The sequence below is a fragment of the Cupressus sempervirens genome, chromosome 11, assembly GCF_028749045.1.
Source record: "Cupressus sempervirens isolate cs-2001-9-10 chromosome 11, ASM2874904v1, whole genome shotgun sequence".
Classification (NCBI taxonomy): Eukaryota; Viridiplantae; Streptophyta; class Pinopsida; order Cupressales; family Cupressaceae; genus Cupressus; species Cupressus sempervirens.
Genome location: NC_143128.1, coordinates 819,503,968 through 819,530,017, shown reverse-complemented (window position 1 = coordinate 819,530,017; position 26,050 = coordinate 819,503,968). Strand labels below are relative to the sequence as shown.

The 26,050-nt window shown below is 35.2% G+C and overlaps 1 protein-coding gene across 1 annotated transcript; it reads left to right on the top strand.

Annotated features, from left to right (window-relative positions):
- Window positions 1–3,468: 3,468 nt before the first annotated feature.
- On the top strand, window positions 3,469–4,206 carry LOC149532067 (protein LEAD-SENSITIVE 1-like). Its single transcript, XM_089808422.1, has 2 exons — window positions 3,469–3,589; window positions 3,698–4,206. The coding sequence occupies exons 1-2, from the start codon at window positions 3,469–3,471 to the stop codon at window positions 4,204–4,206; spliced, it is 630 nt and encodes a 209-aa protein (XP_089664548.1).
- The last annotated feature ends 21,844 nt before the right edge of the window (window positions 4,207–26,050 follow it).

The following is a 26,050-nucleotide window of genomic DNA, read 5'->3' as shown; positions in this document are numbered from 1 at the left end:
TGGAGACATGAATGGAGTTCAGACAGTGACTTAGCATATGAGCTACCTTGTGATCTATATTTGCAAAGTGAGTTGTATTTATCATTTCAACCCATTGTTACTTTCTAACCATTGTATCAGCTAAAATCCTTTAATCAAGGTTGAGCTAACAGTTATGTAAATCCTTTAATCAAGATGATATTCTAATAAAATGTTCTTAAGTCCTCTAACAAGGCCACTCCTAATAGGGTGACTAAATCCTTTAATAGGGTCACATCTAAAAGTGTCTATTGTAACCTTTAATAGGGTTGGCTCATAATAGAGCTCACTTCATAAGTGTAAAAATTCAGTAGCATGTTACTGGTGGTTTTTCATGAATTGGATTTCTATGTTAAATCCTGATGTCTTACTTGTGTGGATGTTATTTGAGATATTTTATTGTTTAATGTTTTACATTCTATAAGCAAAGTCATTATTGGGACAATGGACTACAAGTTTATGTTATTGATAAGTTATTATAGAGATCAAGTGGATTAATGATTAGATATAAGTTGTTTGAGAGTTGAAAAGTTGGATTGGTACATCTAGACCTAGACCTGAGGATAAATGATACCCCACCCCACCTCCCCACCCTTCACCCCACCCCCCACCCCTCCCCCCCCCCCACCTTACAGTTATTCTAAATCATTCTAATAGGTATAATAGAAGTGAAAGAGGGATAAAATGCAAGCCACCATGTTTCAGTATCTGGATCATGTAAAGTCTTAAACCTAGGTTTTGTGGATAAAGTACAAATTGTTGAAAAAATATGGTAAAACTCGGTGTTCATTCCCTTTTATTTCCAATTTAAAACCCATATAATTGAATTCCATTTACGCTTGCAAATTTTTCGTGTAATTCTCCTAGTGATGCTATAATTGTTTAAACAATGTGAGAGGAAATTAAGTCCTCTCTGAGGTTATACTCCAATCCTTGCCAAGTTTGGACTTGTTATTTTCATGTTGTTATTAAATAGTTTATAATTTAAGTGTGATGTGAAAGAGTTTCATATTTGCATTTTTTATGGAGTTGTGCTATAATTTAAAATGATATTATTTATCTTTTTCATCTCCCATGATCAGTGTGTTTATACCTAGAGAGAAGGTGTCCTTTTTTGTCAATTATGGAATCATTCTTTAAGTTTAAATGGTATGTTCTAGGCTGGCCAATTTAATATTGAGTATAGTGGTGAAGCTATTTCTTGTAAAGAGGCAAAGGAAGAGATCTTGGGTGTATGGAGCAATAGGTAGAATCAAACTTTAATGTTATTCTACTCCAAATTTGAACAAAGTAATTACAATTATAGGATTTTACATGGGTTTTCTAATCAAGATTAAATCAAATCAACGATGACATGGGATTTTGTATGGGTTTATTAAAATATGTCTACACCTTGTTGAATATCTCTTGCATGTAACTTAAGAGATGCATTTATCATATCCCTTAGATAGGTTTGAATCAATTGATGCAACCAATTCGGGTAGCTTTGCTTGAATCATTAACCATTCATGGTAAGTAGATTTTCCTATAATTTTTCCTTTCTAGCTCTCCTATCAAAAATTGATATTACAGGAGAATAATTTCTTATGGCAACCATGGTCTTTTTTAAATATCAATCTATATACTTATGACTAAGACATTGCTTGAGTGCCTCCAATAATGTTTAATTTTTTCTGTTCATATCTCTTATCTTTCCCAAGTCTCCTCTTTATCAAAATTGGAAAATTGGTTATTTGTCTTTTGTAGCTCTGTCCAAACCAAAATTGTTCTTCTAGTTCTTGGCAGGAACTTGGCTGCACTCCAGCTCTTGTTAAATATGGTGATCAAATTGGAATTGTTATAAAACTTCTATAGTAGAGCAGTTAGGTTTAATTCAATTATATGACAATAAACTTCTTGTTATAAATGAATGATAAGAAGATATTATGCTTCCTTTTAAACTTGACATAGAAAATTTGAAAAAAAATAGATTGATTATCAAAAGCATAAGCTAAAAATTGTAAAACAAGTCAAAATTATCAATCATTTTTTTTTCGATTATATTTAGTAGGTGAATGGAAGAGATATAAAGATAAAGGTACATATACAAGTCTGTGTAGATGGAGAAATAATAAGAGGACATATGGATGATTGGAGAGAGGGATGTGTGTTAAGAGACATATAGATAAAGTTAGAAGGGGATAGACAAAGAACGAGAAGATATAGAGATAGAGAGTGGTACAAGACACGGTAAAGATAAAGATAGTTGGGAAGAAAGAGATGAACATATTAAAAGATAAGAAGGAAGATGGATAAAAAAAACTATATAGATAGGGAGATGAACTAACAGAGAGATAAAAAGATAAGGAGATATATAGGGAGAAGAGGAGGATGGAAGAAACAAATAGATATCTATAGAGAGACATCATATATAGATAACTACATATATACAAATAGTATGAAGACTGACAGAGATAGAGGGTGAGAGACAAAAATAGGGGAGATAAATGGAGGAAGGGAGAAAAAGGCATAGACGAAGTTTTTTGTGAAGAGAAACATAAAGATATATGAGCATTGAAATGGGCAAGATATATTGAGAATGGAGAGAGATGGAGATATAAGAAAACAGATATACATATATACGAATATATGGTGGGAGAAAAATAGAGATATGGTGATCTCAAGGTTAGAGAAATACAAGGAGACATTAAGATGAAGAGATAGCGAGTATACAATAGAAAGAGAGATAGACGGCATGAAAGATTAGTAAAGATATAAGAAGATGTAGATATGATGAGAAGGAGAGACCAACAAAGGGACAAACACTATGTTGACTTTCCATACATATATCCATTGCACTCTAACATGAGATTGCTAGTATATGTTATGTTATTGCTTCTCTTGTACTCCTCTTCAATGCTATGCTGTATAAGATTGGATTGGATAAAATTTATTTAAAACTCATTCCTCGCATCCAATTAATGCCCGGACTGCAACTGGGATTGTGCTTCTTATTAGGGTGGCGTCGGCCTGAACTCCCACTGCTTACTAGTCACTTCAAATACAAACTGAATTGATGAGATTATTAAAAGCTGGAAGATACACTCAGCCCAATCCATCCTTCCGAATTTCTCAGACGTGGGAAGGATTGCGTTTGCTTAGAAATAAAATATTTTAATGCACTATTTATTAGGGGAGTGCTGTCCCGCTGCCTACCAATCACTTCAAACCAGGGCTAAATTAATGAGATAAATAACCTTTCAGGTTAAACAAGTGTTAGCACACTCATCAAATGTATACTCAGGCTGGTGTGGCGGCTGGGTACATCCTCTCCCCAATCCAGTGCTCAGATGCTGTGGAAATTATCTCCTACTTATCAATAGTTGGTCGGTTTGTTTAAACATCTCTTTAAGAAGAAAAACAATAAGTAGTAGTATCACTATGGTTTTGCAGGGCAGAGGTATGAGGACGATGGCGATGAGTTTATTTAGCAGAGGAGGATATGATGATGAGGCGATGGCTGCCAGATTCAGTATCAAACCTGGCGATCATATTTACACCTTTCGCATGGGAACTGCCTACTCACACCATGGTAAGCTGCTTACAAATAACCACTCTTTTTACTTGTAGATTTCCATGGAAACTTCAAATATTATTATTTATGATGCATACTGGTCATGATTGTCTCTTATTTGTGAAGGCATTTATATTGGGAAGAACCGGGTGATTCACTTCACCAACGACGATGTAAGAGGCAAAGGCGGACTGTTTGTGAAAATGTTGGGAGCCATCTCGAGTTCGAGTCGCAGGAAGATTGCCTGCCCACGATGTGGAGGAGAAAGAGGCCATGAGAGTAATAGTGGAGTGACAATGTCGTGCATCGATTGCTTCAGGGGCGGAGGCGATGTCCACTGCTACAAGTATGGTGTAAATGTGGTGGCTTCTAACTCTGCTCCACCTGCCCCTGGGACGTACACTCATTTCCACTCTGATCATCCCAGCAAGGTGATATCTCGTGCAATGGAGAAGCTTCGACATGGATTTGGAAAGTACAATTTGCTTGGAAACAACTGTGAGCATTTTGCTCTGTATTGCAAAACAGAGAACGTGGCAGCTGAAAGTGGGCAAGTGCGAGCTGTTGTTGAAGGATTCGCTCAGCTCGTCGGTAATATGTCAGCGTTTTTCAATGCTCTCGGAAGAGCACGTTAGTGGAGTACACCATCCACAAATTTCTTACTTGTTTTGGTGATAACATAAAATCTATATTGCTCTCTCTCTCGTATAGTAGTTCAGACTATACTGTTCATAGAGTTCAGCTAACATTAATATTTTCACTTAATTTAATATCTATGTTCATTTTAAAGATAGGTGCGACTATAATGTTGTTATTATTCCTATGGTATCTACTTATAATGGAAAGAAATCAGTTTTGTGATGCTGCATAAATATGGATGTGGATGTACCTTTTGTACAATTGTTGGTCTTATATTAGAGGGCTATTTGGAACATCTTAATAATAAATTTGCCAGTGTATCATTATATTTATAGTTGATATTTGATAATTTGACAGTAGAATCTCAATAATAATTAGAGGACTTGATTAACTATCTACTATAAAAAAAATTGATTAGAAATTTCCTCACAAGATTTTGAAACAGATATAATTAGACCACTGAATCATTTAATAAATTATATCTGCTCACATTGAGAGCAAGCTGTAAGTATGAAAGAGACAGGAAGATGACTTCAATGACTTTGTAAAGTGTGGAATTTGTCAAACGGTATTGTAAATAATGTTGATTCTTCTAACTTCCTCCAAGAAAATAATGTACCAATTTCCAACTCGCAGCTGAGAAGTCAGGTGACAACAAATATGCATCTTTGTCGTTGCTCCCCTCTACTCACTGTGCTATCATATATACCAATTTCCTTGAAGCATTATTTTGTTAATGATGGTTGGCTGCGTGGCATTAAGGGTATTCATCTTATCTTTAATTGAAAAGGCACTGATGTTCATTCAATTTCCTAGCTAGATATTTAAAATATCTTATGTGGCAGCCATTATATTATGGTATAATCCCACATAAGTAAAAGTTATATGCTGCAATGAATACATGTCAACTACACACTTAAAATGCAGCTGAAAGTATACAACTACCGGTGTTTTTGCTAGTCTTGCAGGATTTTTGGAATAAGCACAACCATAAGTCATAGGACATCACTTTCAAAAGTAGTGGTAGATTGTGTTGTACACATTTCAATGATGTTGGAATGCATTGTTTGCTTCCATTTTCAGTGTGTGAGGAGATGCGATTAGACTACATTCAATTATATCTTTAGTATATTCAACTATAAGGTGAACGGTTGAAGAATAAGAATGTATTAAACAGCTCTTACTGAATTCGGAGAGAAGCATGTTTAAAGTTGAAAATACTCATTTTAGTCTAACTGAGAAAGTGAAACTTTTGTAGATCTTAATGTGGCAGCAATTGGCCTTGCTCAACCAACAAGAGTAATGGATGGGGCTATAAGATTGTAGCCATAGTCTATGTTTAAAGAATATAAAAATAAAACAAAATTGCAAAGTCAAATTTTACCAATATAAGGTTCTATTTTTCAATAGTATCGATGAAGAGATTTTTCAATGTGATTGGTAGATATTTTAAATATTTGTATGTAGCGGCAATTACATTGCTCAATAAAAAGTTTCGCTATTTGCTATTCGTGCAAGACTAATGAATGGACTACTAGATTATAGCCATGGGCCATGCTTTAAGAAGGTGATAAAAACTAAACAAAATTGCAAAGCCAGATTTTAGAAGTTTGTGTCAAAGTTTGTCCTTGTCAATGTAAGATTCTATTTTCAAACATTAAACTTAAATGGTTGCAATATGTAACTTTGTCAATGAGAAGTCTTTTGCAACTCAAAAAAGAGGGCCCACATTGATTGCTAAGTTATACTAGATTATAGCCATTGTGAATCAATGCAAGGAAACTATAATAAAATAAACCATTATCGAGCTGAAGTGCATCAAGTTTAAATATCCATATTGTGTAGATGCAAAATATAATATTCTTTGTTTTAGATAACATGTTTTTGTTTATGCCTTTATATAGGAGGCAAACTTGTAATTGTTGTGCATTATGATTCTATCTAAAGTTTATATACAAAACTTGTATACTATAAGTATTGGGCAGCAAAAATATTATGGTTTGTACAATTGTAGGGGATTCAATGCATTCAACATCATGTTGTGGATTCGAATTTATCAAGGACAAAAGTCATGAATTTAAATTAAGACATGAATTTAAATATGTTTACAGCCAGATTTGAGAGGATTAATGGATCTGTAATTTACAAAAAAATGGTTTTGTCAAGCACACGGACTTGGAAGAAAAGTCACTATCAATTGAAAATGTAGATGATGTGTTGTTCATTGCTAGGTTATGCTATAATGGAGATGATGTGTTGTTCATTGCAATGGTAAAAGTACCTTGTAGTTCAAATGCTCGCAAAAGATCGATAATTGGTGACATATTCTTTTTGTAGTTTTCAAATGGTATATTTCAAGTTATCACAAGTGTTATTCAAGAAGTTTTTCATTCATGGTAAAATCAACAACATCATCTTCAATTTATATTATGCATTGTAAAAAAGGTTCATAAGCGAAGTCCATGATTTTTCTACATGCAATGCACTTGGAATTGTTAGTAGTTGAAGATGGTGCCAATGACCTTGGTGGTGGTATTTTGTGTAGAGGAGTAGGTATGGTTCCAAATAAGCATTTGTTGGTCTCAAAGCACAAGTCACCTAGTATTTGAATCATTATAGTTCCTCATCTCCTCCAAATGGCATAAGGTTTCTCCTATCATTTTCCTCTCTCTAGTCAAGGTCTCCTAACTAGTCTCTCCTCCTCCCCAGCCTCATCATCCTCATCCTCCACTCTCACTATCCTCCTACTCTAAGACCAAGTAGTAGGTCAACTACTAGAAAGGTCCTGGCCCCTAGACCCACTAATACTGCCTCTTCTCCTATCTCTCCTCCCTCCATCTCCTTCTTCGTCATCCACATCATCACTCTCATCATTTATATCAAGATTTAGGTATGGGTTTGAGACTTTTATTATCTAGAATGTGTTGCCTAAGTTTCAATCTATATTTTTTTTCTAGGGTTTCGAGTTAAGTCAAGTGTCAATGTCTTGAGTCTGAGTCTAGATTTCCTATAGGATGATATTTCTTCTCATCATTTCTTTGAGCTAACCTAATGCAAAAAATCATGTGAGCAATGCATCAGTCCTAAGCTAGGTGATTAGGGTTTGGAGGGTTTGTTATGTGTTATCTTTATGAGAAGAAAGTTTGGATATTCTATTAATTCATATTTTCTTGTTCCTAATGATGTTGAAAGCAAAGATTCATGTTGATAAGTAGTTCTTCATGAAAACATTCCTACATATCTCTGAGAAACCCTAATTATGTGGTCAAGTATTCCATTAAAGGCATAATACAAGTAGAATGAAGAAATCACAAGTATAAAAGAGCAAATACAGTAGAGAACATTGAAGATTGAAGCTTAAAGATGATATAAACATTATGAGAATGAGTCAAAAACAAGATCAGTCAAATTTTACATAGAGTGAGCACTCAAGAATGTAGAAATAGAGAAGAACATAGTCAAAGGTGGTGAAGACCAAAGTTTAAAATTGAATCAACAAATTAAAACACGTCTGATCATCATCATCAAGTTGAAAAGTCAATTGAATGAAAGAATGTATGTTGTTGGCCAGTTGAAAAGTCAAATGCTAACCTATCAAATCGGGTCTCATTTAAATATTAAACGAAAGGCGAATGCATTCAACCATTAGATCTTACAATATCTTCGGATGTTGCTTTCCCACTTTTCAAAGATGCTCAAAATTTAACTAATGCAAAAAAGTGACAATTCAACACATGTTCTAAGGTTCCCATTATATTCCACAAAGTGCCACAAAGCAAAGAAGTACAATGTTAGATTCATTGATCAATAAATTAATGTCATCTATCTACCATGAGGTACTTAATGTGCCTAGTGTTATAAACAATAGTCTACTAGGATAACTTGGGGGGGGGGGGTGTGAATCAGTTATCCAACAATTAAAACATTTATCAACCTTAAACAATCTTATCCATTCAACCAAAGTAAACAACAACCGTACCAAGATGTACATAGATAATTACACCAAATATGTTAACTGGGGAAATTCTTGATCAGAGGGAAGACCGCAGTGGGAATGATGCCCACAAGATGATTTACTAATATAAATATTCCTTCTTAGAGGATGGACCCTGTTAGGAGTCTATTACAACATTTAGTACATATGAGTCCCTGTTAGGAGACTTTGGATCCTTGTTACAAGATTCCAACCCTATTAGGAGTTTCGTCAACCCTATTAGGAGTTGTAGAAGACAAAAGGATCCACTATCCAAATAGCTTCTAGGGAAAGATCACCAAACTCACTATCCAACTGATCTCTCAACTACTCCTTGTAGAATAATTATATATACTATAGTTTAACTTCTTTCCTATTTCTTGTCAAACAAACCAATCACTATTATACCTTGTAGACTAGGTCACAAACCTTTGATCCAAGTATCCAACTTTGGATCATAGAATAAAGCATTGGAAACAAAGTATCCTTTACTTCTTCTCTATTCTACTCAACTTTGCATTCTGCTCTTTGTGTTACTTACAATCACTTCACTTTCCTCTCTTCATCCATACATCCATGATAAAGAAAAATTTCCTTCCTTTATACTGAAACCATAAAACAATTCCTTGAGTTGACTGTTACACATTCTCAATTAATTATTATAGGACCACATTAAGAACATGTTACACTTAGTGATAACATTAATCTTTTGCCTTGCAACTTAAATATCTTTCTGTACACATATTTTTCACTCTTCTAAAGTGATGCCCTATGAAAGGCCAACCCTATTAAAGGATACAATACACACTGTTAAATGTGACCCAATTAAGGGATTGTTGGTCTAATTTTGTGCAAGATAAAATTTCCCCAATCTAGTTACAAAAAATCAAAATTGACTCTATTATTAGAAACTATGGTTTTTCAGTTCTTGTCTTGAAAAACCTTTGAAAACCCCTACTAAACCCTAGGTATCATTTTGTTTTGAATGTCATTTGGGTGTGAACCTTTTCAAAAATATACAAATATTCCTTGAAATTTTTGAATCTTTCGTGCCCCCATGTGACCTTTTCCCTCTTAATGTATACCGTTTGATCATCACAAGATCAATGGTAGTCACATTGTCACTATCAAAAGATGCTAGCATGTTACCCTATACAACATAGTGACTACCGCAAATTTGAAGGGCGGTACCATAAAATGGAGGTGCAGTGATTGGAGAGAGTTTCACTTCAGAAGTATTTGATCACATTTTTTCATGTTAGACCTATCAGAACCAAAAAGGGGATCAGAAAAATGAAGTACAAAAGGTGTCAGCAAATATTAAAAAAAATTTGATTGGTCGCTATGTCGCTGTAGGGAAATTTGTGCACTTCACCATTAGCGACATGGTGCCTTCACGAAAAATATAAATGACAGTCACTTTTAAGTTTTTCGGTGACCATAAGCAAGCAAGTGGCATGGTGGACATGCAATTTTATTATTCTGTTAGAAGCATTAATGAGGGTGATTATAACTTCACTTGCCATTATCTTTCTGGCGTTGAGTTTTGATAAGACACTTGAGATCGCTATGTCGCTATCGAGAAATTTGTGATCTTCACCGTTAGCGACATAGCACCTTGATAGAAAGTAATAATGCAGCAACAATTTCAAAAGGTGGGTCCTAGACACATGCTCCATCAGATATCAGTTATATAGTTTTTGCGACATAGTGGCATCTAGTGGGATACACGTATGCACTGGGAAAAGTGAAGGTACCGAAGGTTGTTATGTCACTGTCGTGAAAATTATGCATCTCGCTGTTAGCTACATAACACCCAGCTAGGAAATTAACACATGATGGGACCTAAGCAATGTGGAAATGTGACTAGGATTAGAATGTGGTTTTATACGCCAGCTATACAAGAATTTCTCATGTCATCGATAACCTAGACCCACGACCCATTCATAAAACATATAAAAGATTCTAATCGTTCGATCAAACTTGGAACAATGATTGTTGCTAGCTCACTATGGAAAGATGTGAACTTTTTACTCTATGTGACATAGAAACTAGGGGACCCACCACATCTTATGTATTTCATGCAATTTCCATGCCCTTAGAACAATCTCAAATCTACAGTCATTGCTATCTTGCTATGATGAGTTGCTCAAAGGTTATGAATAGTGACATAGCGACAAAGGGCCCACCATATTTTCCTTAAGTAATGCATCAAATGTCTTCCACACAATCAATGCAAAATCAACGATTGTCGCTACCTCACTATAGCAAGGTGCTCACTCTTTATGTATAGCGAGGTAGCGACTCAATGACACGTGTCCTCAATCATCAGTGGGTCCAAACTGAAATGCCAACAATGAAGGAACTATACAGATGGAAAAATCTCATTGGGTTGACTGCCAACATGTCAAGTGGAACATGAGTCATCTTTGCCTGCATCCCTAGATCATAGGATATTTTGAAAATCAACGGTGTAAATTTGAACGTAGAAAGTGGTGCCACTCTGTGCATTTATGAGAAATAAAAGCTTCATGTGCAAAATAAAAATAGAGTATAAGACATAAGATTTTCTATGTTCCATCTCACACAAACAAAGATTTCAAGCCTTTCCCTGAGCAGAACCCATTACTGAGAAGGTTGTGTTGAGCTTGACAAAGGTGTGAAGCAAATTTCCATTGTTCTTGAAGACATTATAGAATTACAGAGAGAAACAAGCAAAGAATCAAGTAAGAACTGATGGTCAAGTCCTAATTACAATCAACCCAGATGAAATTAGGGAAGTTTTTGGTTTAGGGCCTCTTATTGATTATCATGTGCCCATTGATTTGAAAGGGTTAGAAAAGGAGTACATGTCCAAGAAGGATGCCATTAGGAAAGGTGCATTGAAGGCACATATAGGTAAAATTGGAACTCTGTCAGCAATAACAGCAGCTTCTAGGGAACCTTTCAAAAGGGCATACTTCAATACCAAGGCTGTGGAGATATATAGGATCCTATGTAGAGTTTTTGGGAGAGATGAAGAGGAGTTTATGCTTATGGATTTCATGTATATGGTTACTCAGATTTCATCTTTTGGTGTGGACATAATTTTTTATTTTGCTTCTTATTTAGCTAAGGAAATTCACAATGGACTAATTGGGATTGCTAAGGGCAAGGTTGAAAAAGCTTTTGGCCATTATTCTTTGTTGATGCACATGTTTTTGTTTAAGGGAGCTACATATTTTGGTAAAGAAATGGAGTTAAACAGAGAAGAAAATGGAGAAGCATTGCCCATCCAATTATGGAGTGCAGATATGACTTGGGATGTAGAGAATGCTAGCTTTGTCAAGTTTGATAGGTATTTCACTTCCAAGTTGAGATGCCTCATATTGAGTGACAATCCCAAAATCCCCAAGGCACTAATGAATCTTATTAGGCCTATGGATAATCCCAGCGGTTTGAAAGTTTCACACAATTGAGGAGATATCGTCCCATACTCTATTTCTACTATGTTTTGAATTTATGGTTTTAAAGGGAGCCCTCATGTACTACCTTACCAAGTGCCCTTGAAGGTAGGAGTAGTTGAATTTTTGTGGCAATTGGGAGGAGTAGAGGAAACCTTTTTGTTCAAAAGATCAAGAGGATCAATATTCCCCACTTGCACAGTGGCCCATCAATTTGTAATCACAAAAGGGGGTTGGATTTCTTTGAAAAAAAATTTGGATCCTTACAAGATGGCTATTCCTCACCCTCATTTTTGTGATTCTAAGGGATTTTATCATTTGGCTCTGAGACACAGAATTAAGCTTCGTAAAATCGAGCATGAATTCTATTTTCCTAAAGACATAATAGGGAATGAATACTCCTTGCAAGAGCAAGAGACTAGAAAGGAAAAGTGGAAAGTCTTCTCCAAAGTATTGGATATCATTCATTGTTTTGATGCAAATTATAGTCCTTTGGACAATGTTGTTACAAATGTAGATAAGATAAATAAACTTATGAATACTTTTTCTAAAATAATGGAGACAATGAATGAAAAGAAGCAATTCTTTATTAGATTTTACCCAGATAAGCCCAGGGAAGTAATGAGAAGATTGGTTTTACTCCTAATATAGGGGTAAGTCAATTAACTATCCAAAAAAGGCCAGGGTATACTATTATTCAAAATAAAAAGACCACTGTGGACAAAGGCAAACAAATAATTGAGTCCACCAGTGATGTCTTCGAAGAGAGACCTTCTGAACCCTCCCTTAAAAGGTAAAAGATAATAAGGGAAGAGGATCCTCATGTTGAGGAGTACTCACCCTCACAGACCCCTATGAGAATTGAAGAGGAACAGCTCACTGAAGAGCAAATTGCACAATTGGGATCACAAGGGGGAGTTTTTGTTACACAATCATATATAGATAAAGGGGATCCCCAGGAGCCTCCAGTCCTAAGTTTTGAGTTGAGAATTGTAGATTATAAAGGAAGGGAATTAGGCCCTGTGCTAGAACAAGCAAGCCAACAATTTTTATCAGATGATAATTTTGTTAAATCTAGGGCTTTTTGCCAATTTTCATGGAGAGCTAACATGAGCAAGTTTGAAGAAAGAGGCAACAAGTTGAGGACGGAGCATCCTGAGCTAGAGGAGGTAGCCCTACAAAATCAAATAAAGGAACAGATGATTCAAGAGTTTTGAAATATAACCCCTGAAGAGGGGAGGCAAATGGTAAAGGCTTCAAATATCTTATTTTTACCCAATTGGGATATTAATTTTTAATTCTATTTTAAATAAGTTGGATTTCCAATATCCAAATAAGAAGGAATTCATAGGTACTACATTCAGTAAAGACCAGGCTGATCTGGTTATATTGTCTTTAAGGAAGGCGTCAAGAGCCACCTCATCACAACCAGATGATTCTGGTTTGATGGGAAATATAGTTGTAAGAAGAGTGGTTGATACCTCTCATGTGCAAGCTGCACACTAGAATGTAGATTCATCTCAATTTGTTTTGGCCACTTCTAAAAAGGAATAAAGGGCCATGTTTGAATTGCAGAGTAAATATGAAAGTGTCCTAGATGCTTACAATAAGGAAGTTCAAAAGAGGATTCAACTTGAAAACAACGTGATGGGGAGGTCTACAAGACCAAGAATAACATATCCCCATCCCCCAGTGGATCCTTTTAAATCCACTCCTCTTATAGAGATTCCAAATACCCCATAGAGGCCTCAATATTATACAGCAGAAGATTTTGAGGAAGAAAAAAGTAAAATTTGGGCGTTACATGTAGAGTTGAATGTAAAATATGAAGATAAATTGAGAAAGGCTCTCACATATTTGGGGGACAATATTGAATAGCCATTAGTTTATGATCAGTTGGCTAGAGTGATAAGCATCTGAGAAGAACTAAAAGCAAGTGATGAGGCTCTAAAGCCTGTTGTGAATAAGTGGATAAGAAGGAGGAAAGAAATAACATTTTTATGTTATTCTCTCATAAAAGTCTCATATAATCAAATTGAAAAGACTTTTGATATTGTTTCTGATCTTCCTAATTTTGATAATAAGAGAATTCATTTGCAGAGAATAATAGTTGGCTATTTGAACAAATATAAGAGTGAAAAGTTTAGTTTATTTCATCATGCCCTAGATAGAAGAAATAATTTGAAAAACAAAGATGAATGGGCTAAGGAACTTGATGATTTATTTTTTCTAAGGATGAATAAAATTATCAATGAAACAGGACATGCATGGTGCGCTACCACAACCGAGGAGATAGTGAAAGCCCAAATATTCTTTGATTTTTTGAAACAAGAATTTGTTGATATTGACAGCGAAGCAGAATATGTTATCAAGAAACAACAGGATATTCTGCATTTTGACTAGCCATATGATGCACTTTATGACAAGTGGATGGTGGATATTGCTTCTAGTGAGCAACTAGAAGAAGTTGAAAGTGATGATGATGAAATGCATGAAGATGAATTACAAATCATTGATCCACTTCCATCAACACCTAGAAAGGATGAAGGGTAGTCATCTCATGCTAAAAATGCAATGGATCAGTTAGATGATGCAACAAACATAGGATCAAGAGTAACTGTCACCTTGGTAACACGTGATGATATGAGTGAAAATGCTAGAGTGGAGGTGAAGCTGCATAAATTAGAGCCCGACGCATCACTAGCAAGTCTAGTAGCCACATATGCTAAAGATTCAAAATAGCAGCCAATTAGAAACTTAGCAATATAAAAGGATGTAACAGAAAGGGACCCACAAAAGGAATGTTTGATGTATAAATCTTTTTGTTAATCACAATTTTGTCTTTTGTGATAAGTGTATGTAAATATCTTTTGTAATTGACATTTGTCAGTTCTCTATGCCTGAAGCTTGTTGCATCTCACATTATATAAGTGAGATTCCAGGGCTAGAGAAGGGTCTGATTTCGAAGCCATTTTAGTATTGTACTTAGGATTTTTTCAGTCCAGTCTTTGAGCAAAAACTTTATAATGTATTTTCTCTGCATATTTTATGAGAATACAATAATATGGAATGATCTTCGTGTCTCTTTCTAAGGTCATTCTGAGTTTACTACAATTGTATACAATTTTCAAGGAAACTTAATACAAGTTTTGAGTTGTCCCCGTATCAATTTTTATTGAATTTTTTCTCCTTTGCTATTACCTGGTTATTTTGAGATTGTGTGAGTAAAGCTTGCTGAATTGAATGCAATTCATTTAGGTTGTATGTCAATTCATTATTGCTATTAATTCAATGAATTAAGTAAATACTTTTGATGAATTTGATGGGATTTTCATGGTAATAGAAAGGATGTCTGTAAGAATGAACTTCAGTAAGAATTGCTAATAATATTTTTTGTAAGGCAACAAATTAGATCTACAAATTGGAGTAGACTCTGAATCCCAATGGAATAGGCACTGATCAAAATTTATTCAGTCTACAAATAGGTAAACTATGAAAAAACATCAAATCTAAAATCACAATCAGCTTTAATTTACTTTTCTTGAAGATTTCAAAAGATGGTCAGCAATTGTTTGCATGGATGTTTTAGCCTTAGTTAGCCATTGTTGCTAGGAACACTTGCTAATCTATAGAAGAATTTTGACCAAATCTTCTATATCGGATGTGTTTATTCAAAATTTTAGAATCATTCATGTATTTGAGGATATGAGATGAGAATTAGAATGAAACTAAAGTAATTCTCATACAATAGCTTCCAGCCTTGAATCATCCCCTAGGTATATCCACCCTGGTTTTGCAGAGCCTAAAGAGTAGAAAACCATCCTTGGTTTTGTTGAATTTATGTCCAAATGGTTTGCACATATAATTGTCAATAGGAATTGGATAACCCTTAGGTTGTGTGAGCAATATCAATTTAGTATTGAGCATTTTTTTGTTCAACAGTTTTCAAACACCAACAAAATGGCAACTCTGCTAGGGAGTTGTCTAACATATGTGTGCAGTACATGGTGTGTGTCAGATCTGTAGCATTGATCGTGGTTGTAATGGGTCTATTTTAGTGACAAACCTTGAGAATTTAAAAGAAAGAAAAAACACATATGCCACTGAGTTGCACTGACATATTCAGCCCTTCCACGTATCTTATCTATCAAGCAAGAGTTGTAGTCATATACTCTTAATGATTGGTCCATCTGTGTGTTAGATATTTTCATATTATATTGTGTTTTTCCAAAAAGTTAGGAGTGATTGTAATTGTTGTATTTCCCTAGAATAATTTGGTGACTCAGTCAAGGTTTTGGAGCTAGTGCTAATTTTATAAATAGCGAGTATGGCTAACAAAAGGAAAAACACAAGAGCTTACACAAGAGCCAATCCTGATGTACCTATGTATACTGACTTACCTCAAGGTGGTAGGAAGAAGGAAAATCCAAATCCCACTTGGAAACCATGAGGTAGTGTATTAGTTAATTCTCAATACCAACCAGTGAAAGAACATATCAAGATAAGGATATGTCACCAGTAGGGAATAGATCTCCTAGACTCGGTCTGATAGTTGAAATGAATCAAAGATTATGACTCAAGAGCTTATTTGGAGATCCTTTCAATTCCAAGGCAGCCTCATACATGGAACCTAACCTAATAGATCTGGATGACCCTATTGATTTAGAAGCTACTTTTGTAGATCCCAAAGAATTGCAATCAAAGATAGGATTTTTGAAGAAATGGGTTGCTGAGGAAGAAGCTAAGCATATCTATCTGGAGAAAGAAAAAGAGCAAGCTACCTTAGATGTCATTATTGAAATGGATAATCTACTTAGAAGGATGACTGCATTAAAGGAATAGAACAAGAAGCTAATAGAGAGAAACTCAGTCCTCCATGCTGATGTGTTTGGAGATGTAGACACTCTAAGATCTAAGGTTCTAGAACAAGAAAAACTCCTATCCCAGAAATAAGAACCTGTCATCACTCAAGTTCAAGCTTATAAGCCTGTTCAAGTGGACCCTATAGAACCTACTATGAAAATTATTGATAAGGGTAAGGGAAAAGCTATAAGAGTCCAAATAAATGAACCTGAAGTTTTACCAAGCAAGTCCACAAACCCTCCCATGTTAAGATTGGATCTAGATTTGGAAAAGGCTAGGAAGGAGAAAGAAGATCTTGCAAAAGAACTTGAAAAAGTTGAAAATGAATCCCAAGCCACAGAAACTAGGAGGAAAATCCAATTCATAGAATCTAATTTTGGTCTGGCTTCATGGCCAAATTTCTCTCTCCCAACTGTAGCTCCTCTTCCAGTTTTCAGTCCAATAGTCTCAAATTAGGGAACATCTCAGATGGCTCCAGCCTTATCATCCACTATTAGTACTAAAATACCTCTAGGTCAACCTCAACAATCTCAAAATATTGTTCTTAATCAAGCCAATATAGCAAGTAGCTCAAATGTTACTGGTTTTCAGAAGAAACCTATCTACATGGAAAAATATAGACAAATGTCATTTGTTGGTAGTCCCGGTGCCCCACACCCTATATCTTTTGACTTGAGAGACAAAGTTGTCAAGTTCTCTGGGAATAATGTGGTTACTGGTGAAGAGCATTTAAGAGTCTTTATAGACATGCTAAATGACTTTGAGGTTAAACATGAGGATGTAGTGATGAAGTTATTTATTCATTCTTTAACTGAGGATGCAAGAGATTGGTTCAGAAGACTACCTGATGACAGTATTGGTTCATGGAGTGATTTGGAGAGTCTATTCAAGGAACAATATGGAGATAACACTAATATAGGATTTATGTTGAATGATTTTAATAGCATTAAGAAAAAACATAATGAATCCACCTTTGATTTCAATGTAAGATTCCAAAAGGCTATGTACAAATTGTTCCAAGTTATGAGGTTGAATGAGGATGTTTGTCTTACAACTTATTTTAATGCTTTTGACAACAAGATGGCTTACCAATTAAGGGATAAGGATGCTAAAACTTTGAGGGATGCTTACAAGATTGTAGTGAGTATTGAGAATAATAGGAAAGCATCTGGCAAGCTTGGTAGGAGAGATGATCCAAAGTTGTTTAATTCTAAGACTAACAACAAAAGGGATGCTGATAAAACTCCTATTGGAAAGAAAACTGAAGAGCCAACAATTGGCCAAGTGTTGGAATTGCTAAAAAAGATGAATCCTACTAGTTTAAATACCCCTAAGCCAAATGTTGTTCAGAAAACCCCTGTGAATAATAGCAATTTCAATAGACAACCTAGAATGTAGAATTACCCTTATACTAGCCAATGGAAGGATGGCAAGCCAATCCCTAACTAGACCCAAAATGTAAAAGATAAGGGTACACTAGACCCTCTGCAAAGAAGTTCAGTAAATATGAATGATAATGTGCCATGGTGTATTATTTTCCAGTCAACTCACTCTGTAGAATATTGTGTAGTTGCTTAGTCATTTGTTTCTAATCATAGTTTACAAACTAAGGAGGAGGAAGAAGAAAAGAGCCATGATGATGTAAGTCATAATATGGTAAGCATGTGTAGTGATTGTGTTGATTCAAATTTGGAAGAAACAAAAAGTGATCTGGAGGATAAGAAAATTGCTTATCAATTACATCATCAACAAATTTTTTTAGACAATGAAGGCTATGACGAAGATTAGGTATGTGTTACATCTTCTGAAGTGGGTCATGTAAGTTTAAGAATTCTTTCTAAAGAGAAAATTGATAGGATCACTACAGAAATGATCTCTTAAGTACATAGCAATTACAACTTGAGAAACATAGCAGTTAACAATGATATTGGGAAGCCTTCTATTATATTCATAAGAGATATCACACATAAGATGAAAGAATGAAGACAAGAAGGCTAGTGTAGAGATAGTCAAGGTTAAAGATATTAAAACTAAGAAGTGTGAACCCAAGAAGAAAGTGCAATTCCAAGAAAATGAGACAATAAAAGCAATTGTGAAAGAGAAGGGATCAGGATCTAATAGTGCCAAGCAATTAGTAATCCCTGCTGCTCAGAAGGTTCCTACTCCAGGTATGATTGTGAAACCCACTATGTCTGATCCAATTGACATGATATCCATGTTATCACAAATCACTATTAAGGCACTTTTTTCTGAGCTATTTTGAATTGAAGAGCATAAGAGTAAAGCCTTGTCATGGTTGGGAGGGATAGGAAATAGTAATAATAATGTAGAACAAAATGCTACCCAACAGACCCACTTAGTAATAGAAGATAGTGGTATCATGTCCCAAATTCCCCAAATATTCTTGGATGACTCATCAGTAGCATACATAGAAGATATTGACTCATTTTTTCTCAGTCTAGTTATAAAAAGAAAGACCCTAAAGAATTGCATGATAGATTCAGGAGCTTCTAACACCATCATGTCTTTCAAAGTAATGGAGGCCTTAGGGTTGAAAGTAGACAATATACAAGGCAGATACAAAGGTATGGATGCTAGAGAAGTCTCAATCATAGGTACCATAAATGCTTTGCCATTTAAGCTAGCTACATATCCTGAGGTAGAATTGACCATGTCAATCCTTGTAGTTGATATACCTCCACACTATGGAATGTTGCTTTCTAGAAAATGGAGTGTTGCTATGGGAGGTAGTTAGGTGATAAGGCTATTAAAGTAGACAAAGAGCCAAGGGTTAGCCATATCTTGGGTGAAGAAATTGACAAATATGCTACTTTCTTTTTAGATACTGGTGTTAATGCATTCAGAGCTGAATTGATTATTCAAGAAGTTGAGAAGTTGCTTGTTGTTATTGAACATGAAGTTGAGTGTTGTATGGACTCACCAATATTATGGATAATGTTCTTTGATGTGGCTAGTTCTAAAGAAGGTGCAGGGGTAGGGGTAGTTTTTGTTTCTCCAGAGAAAAACGCTTTCAAATATTCTTTTACCTTGAATTTTTCATGTACTAATAATATAGCTAAGTATGAAGCCTTGTTGTTTGGGTTGAAAGTTGCTACCCACCAATAGATCAAGAAGTTACATGTTATGGGTGATTCTAAATTGATTATCTCATAGATAAAGGGAACATATGCTTCTAAGAATAGAAGGTTGAAATAGTATAGAAATGTTGTTTGGAATCAAATTGAATTTTTTGATGCATTGGGTATATCATGGAGAGATAGAACCCAAAACAAGATGGCTGACTTATTAGCTAATGTAGCAATTAAACCCCAGGAGATATCATTTGCAGGAATATCACAAATTGAAGTTCAAAATAGGCCATCGATATCTGACAATATTGAGCATTGGCAAGTCTTTGAAGATGACAAAGACATTGTGAATTTCTTGCTAAATGAAGATAAATACCATGGACAAGAATTGAACAGTAGTGATTTGGTCCAAACCATAGATGGGAAGGAAAAAAATTTTGGTCAAGAGGTTATACAATTAAAAACTAATAAAGTACCCAAAGGTCTAGTTGTTTTGGAGAACATGTTTGATAACCAAGATACGGTAAGGCCTAGTGCTAAAGATTGTAAACCTCAAGAGCTAGAAGAGATAAATTTGGGTACTACTAAGGCCCCTAAGAAAGTTTATATTTGTCAAAAAATTTTAGCTAAAATTAGGAAGCCTCTAATTGACCTATTGAGAAAATATAGACATGTTTTTGCATGTTCATATGATGACCTAAAGGCTTATAAAGAAGATCTTTCTCAACATGTCATACCATTGAAGGACAATGTAAGACCTTTTAGGCAAAAACAGAGACTAGTCAATCCCACCATATCTCCTAAAATGCAAGAGGAACTAATGAAGTTAAGAGATGGGGGAATAATTAAACCTATCAAACATTCCACTTGGGACTCTAATTTAGTGCTTGTCAGGAAAAAGAATGGAGATATCAGACTGTGTGTAGATTTTAGAAACTTGAATATTGCTTCCCTAAAAGATAATTATGGGTTACCAAACATGGAATCTATGTTGCAATATGTAACAGGGTCTAAACTTATGTCTATGATGGATGGATTCTCAAGATATAACTAGGTTTTGGTGAAAGAAGAAGAGTAGTTCAAAACAACATTTACAACTCCCTAGAGAACCTATGTATATGTAAGAATGCCATTTGGATTGATTAATGTTGGTGTCACTTTCCAAAGAGCCATGGATGTGGCTTTCCATGAGTATATCAACAAGTTCATGGTTGTATATCAAGATGACCTCACAACTTACTCCAAAAATGTTGAGGACCACTATAGGCATTTGAATTTTTTTTTTATTAAAGCATTGGAATATGGAGTGTCATTAAACCCAAAGAAATGTACCTTTGGGATAACTAAGGGTAAGTTATTGGGACATATAGTGTCAAAGGATGGAGTGAAGATAGACCTTGAAAGGGTAGCAGCTATTGATAAGGTTCTTAAGCCAAAAAAATGTGAAAGGAATACAACCTTTCTTTGGGTAAGTTAATTTTCTAAGAAGGTTTGTCACTAACTTTGCTGAGATTAGTAGACCTATTTCTAAAATGCTCAAGAAAGGAGCCACTATAAATTGGAATGGTGAACCTTCATAGGCATTTCAAGATATTAAAAGTAGTATAAAAAATGCCCCAATCCTAAGGACCTCAAACTACACTAAGCCAATGCACATATTTTCTTTTGCATCTTTCCACACTGTAGCTAGAGTTTTGTTACAAAAGAATGAGGAAGGATATGAACAACCCATTTCTTTTTTTTCAGTAAGTCACTATAGCCAACTGAATTAAAGTATGAAATAAATGAAAAACAAGTATATGCTTTGGTAAAGTTTGTTAAGGCTTTTACATGCTACTTGATAGGTGCTATTGTCATTGCATTTGTGCCTAGTGCCACTATAAAAGACATATTTTCTCAACAAGAAGTGTCAGGAAGAAGATGTAGGTGGATAAACAAGATCCAAGAGTTTAATACTAAAATATAGATAACAAAATTAGTAAGGGGTCAAGGCTTAGGTAAACTTATGGCTCAGTCCAATTTGGATGCTAATCAAATAAATATGGTAATAGATGACCTCAAATCTAATTAATGTGACATGGATCACTGTGAGTGGTATGCTGATGTTATTCATTATCTACAACACATGGAAGCTCCATCACTGAAAATGAAAAAAGGAGTATTAAACTACAAGCCATCAAATACATAATTTTCAAGGGCAGTTAATGGTGGAGAAATTTTGAGGGAATATTACTGAAATTTTTTGATCAAGAAAAGGTTAAAGAAATCTTGAATGAGATGCATACTGGAGTTTGTGGATGACATTACATGGCCAAGACTATTGCACATAAGGTGATGAGAGCTAGATTCTGGTGGCCATCCCTTTTTAAAGATGCTTAGATCATGGTTAGAAGATGTGATGCTTGTCAAAGGTTTGTTGGAAAATTAAAATTCTCAAGTAATACCCCATTAAAGCCAATTGAGGTTCAAGCACCATTTCAGCAATGGGGTATGGATTTCATAGGTGAAATTTCTCCTAAATCTAGCACTGGTTATTCCTGGATCTTAGTTGCTACTAATTATTTCACAAAGTGGGTAGAAGCTATCCCTACAAGAAATGCAACTAGTAAAGTTGTCAACAATTTTTTGTTAAATAACATTATTTCCAGGTTTGATTGTCTTCAAAAAATTGTAACAAATAATGCAATGTTCTTTAGGTTTGAAGAATTCATAAAATTCTGTGACAAATATGGAATCACTAGATCAACATCCTCCTCATATCATCCACAAGGAAATGGACAGGCTGAATCCACAAATAAAAGCTTGTTAAAAGTCATTAAAAGAACCTTGGATGATAACAAGAAGGCATGGGATCCCAAGTTGCAACTAGCAATATGGGCTGATAGAGTAACTATGAAGAAAGCCATTGGAGTAGCCCCTTTTGATTTGGTATATGGAATTTAGGCAAGGATGCCTCAAAATATCTTAATCAGACTCTACAATTGCATCCAGTTGTATGATGAAGATATTGCAGATGATATGCAAGAAAGATTGGATGAGCTTGTAGGGTTAATAGAAACAAGAAGAGAAGCATCTTTTAAGAATCAAAAGTTGCAACTATAGGTTAAGACATTACATGACAAAAATATAGTAAGCAAAAAATTTGAAAATGGAGATTTAGTCCTCATGTGGAATGCCAGAATTGAAGATAAAGGAAAAAATGGGAAGTTTGATCCCATATGGTTAGGTCCTTATTTGATTGAAAGTACATGGGAAGAAGACTCATATATTCTCAAGGATTTATCAAACAACATTCTTGAACTATCAGTTCATGGACAGTTCTTGAAGAGGTATTTCTGCTGAAATACTTGTTTTCCACGAATAGTAGTTTAGGGTTTTTGTGTACATTCTTGTAAATTATTTGGTCTATGTATAGTTTCCTATATATCTTTTTTTTTCTCTATGGTTGTAGCTCTCTTAGAGTTGTCAGTTTTAAGTTTTCCTGCTTTATGGTCTGCTTCTCCCAGAAATTCTAAGCCCTCATTTGAACCCATGTAATTCAATGTCCCTAGATAAAGCCAGTGTTGGTCTGATTTTTTGCAAGATAAAATTTCCCCAATCTAGGTACAAAAAATAAAAATTGACTCCATTATTAGAAACTAGGGTTTTTGAGTTCTTATCTTGAAAAACCTTTGGAAACCCTTGCTAAACCCTAGGTATCATTTTGTTTTGAATGTCATTTGGGCATGAACCTTTTTTAAAAATATGAATATTCCTTGAAAAGTTCAAATCTTTCATGCCCCCGTATCACCTTTTCCCTCTTAATGTATATCATTTGATCATCACAAGATCAACAGCAGTCACATTGTCGCTATCAAAAGATGCTAGCATGTTACCCTACGTGACATAGCAACTACCATGAATTTGAAGGGCGGTGCCATAAAATGGAGTGATGATTGGAGAGAGTTTCGTGTTAGAAGTATTTGATCACATTTTTTCATGTCAAACCAGTCATAACCAAAAAGGGGATCAGAACAATGAACTACAAAAGGTGTTAGCAAAAATCAAATTTTTTCCAATTGGTCACTATGTCACTCTTGGGAAATTTGTGCACTTCACTGTTAGTGACATGGTGCCTTCATGGAAAATATAAATGAGAATCACTTTTAAGTTTTATGGTGACCATAAGCAAGCAAGTGGCATGGTGGACATGTAGTTTTATTATTCCAGTTAGAAGCATTAATGAGGGTGATTATAATTTCACTTGCCATTATCTTTTTGGCATCGAGTTTTGATAACACACCTGAGGTCACTATGTCACTGTCAGGAAATTTGTGTCTTGTCATTAGTGACATAAAGCCCAGCTGGGAAATAAACACATGGTGGGACCTAAGCAATGTGGCCATGTGACTAGGATTAGAATGTGGTTTTATATGCTAGCTATACAAGAATTTCTCACATCATCAATAACCTAGACCCACGCCCCATTCATAAAACATATGAAAGATTTTGATCGTTCGATCAAAATTGGATCAATGATTGTCGCTACCTCGCTATGGAAAGATGTGAACTTTTTACTCTATGTGACATAGCGACCAGGGGACCCACCACATCTCATGTAATTCATGCAATTTCCATGCCCTTAGATCGATCTCAAATCTACGGTCATCACTATCTTGCTATGATGAGTTGCTCGAAGGTTATGAACAATGACATAGTGACAAAGGGCCCACCATATTTTCCTTAAGTAATGCATCAAATGTCTTCCACATGATCAATATAGAATCAATGATTGTCGCTACCTTCCTATAGTAAGGTGCTCACTCTTTATGTATATCAAGGTAGCGACTCAATGACACATGTCCTCAGTCATCAATGGGTCTAGATTGAAATGTGAACAATGAAGGAACTATACACATGGAGAAATCTGATTGGGTTGACTGCCAACATGTCAAGTAGAACATGAGTCATCTTTGCCTGCATCGCTAGATCATAGGATTTTTTGAAAATAAACAGTGTAAATTTGAACGTAGAAGGTGGTGCCACTCTGTGCATTTATGAAAAATGAAAGCTTCACATGTGAAAGAAAAATAGAGTATAATACATAAGATTTTCTTAGTTCCATCTCACACAAATAAAGATTTCAAGCCTTTCCCTAAGCAAAAGCCATTACTAAGAAGGTTTTGTTGAGCTTGACAAAGGCATGGAGCAAATTTCCATTGTTCGTGAAGACATTGCAAAATTATAGAGAGAAACGAGCAAAGAATCAAGTAAGTACTTAGTCTATAATCTCTGTAGTGTCTTAGTTTCTACAAATTAAAATCAACAATGCCTCCAAAGAAGGTATTTTCTAGTCAAGAGAATTATTTGGATAGGAATGTCCACGATGATTTTCTTGAGCTGCTCCCTAACTCCACTATTGAAACTGTACAAGTTTAAAAGCTTACTTCATTAAACCCTAGGTTGAGAATAGCAGATGGATTGTATGACAAGAGGAATTGGGTCTAGGATGCCAGTACCTCTTAAACTGGTCTAGATTTGTTTAAGAAATCATTTTCAGAGAGGAACATTTTTGCCTCACATGCCAATATCTAGAATTTTGATTTAGGGAAATTGGTGGTTCCTAGTGTTTTTATGGATTATGATCTTCTTGAAGCTGTGGGAAAGAACTACGACCAAGCCATTAGAGTAGTAAGAAGAATTGATGGTCAGGTCCTAATTACAATTAGCCCAGATGAAATTAGGGAAGTTCTTGGTTTAGGGCCTCTCACCGATTATCATGTACCCATTGATTTGAAAGGGTTAGAAAAGGAGTACATGTCCAAGAAGGTTTCCATTAGGCAAGGTGCATTGAAGGCACATATAGGTAAAATTGGAATTCTACCAGCAATAACAACAACTTCTAGGGAACCTTTCAAAAGGGCATACTTCAATACTAGGGTTGTGGAGATATATAGGACCCTGTGCAAATTTTTTTGGGAGAGATGAAGAGGATTTTATGCCTATGGATTTCATTTATATGGTTACTTAGATTTCATCTTTTGGTCTGGACATAATTTTTTGATTTTGCTTCTTATTTAGCTAAGGAAAAGGCCAGGGTATATTGTTATTCAAAATAAAAAGACCATTGTGGACAAAGGAAACAAATAATTGAGTCCACTAGTGATGTCTTGGAAGAGAGGCCTTTTGAACCCTCCCTTAAAAGGTGAAAGATAATAAGGGAAGAGGATCCTCATGTTGAGGAGTACTCACCCTTACAGACCCCTATGAGAACATCTCACTAAAGAGAAAATTGCACAATTTGGATCACAAGGGGGAGTTTTTGTTACACAATCAGAGATAGATGAAGGGGATCCCTAGGAGCCTCTAGTGCCAAGTTTTGAGTTGATAGTTGCAAATTACAGAGGAAGGGAATTAGACCCTGTGCTGGAACAAGCAAGTCAACAATTTTTATCAGATGATAATTTTGTTAAATCTAGGGCTTTCTGTCAAT

What these genes read in the sequence shown, in the direction of transcription:
- LOC149532067 (XM_089808422.1), top strand. Translation starts at nt 3,469, where the DNA reads ATGGCGATGAGTTTATTTAGCAGAGGAGGATATGATGATGAGGCGATG. An exon ending in AACTGCCTACTCACACCATG is followed by an intron (nt 3,590 to 3,697) that starts GTAAGCTGCTTA and finishes TTATTTGTGAAG; the next exon opens with GCATTTATATTGGGAAGAAC.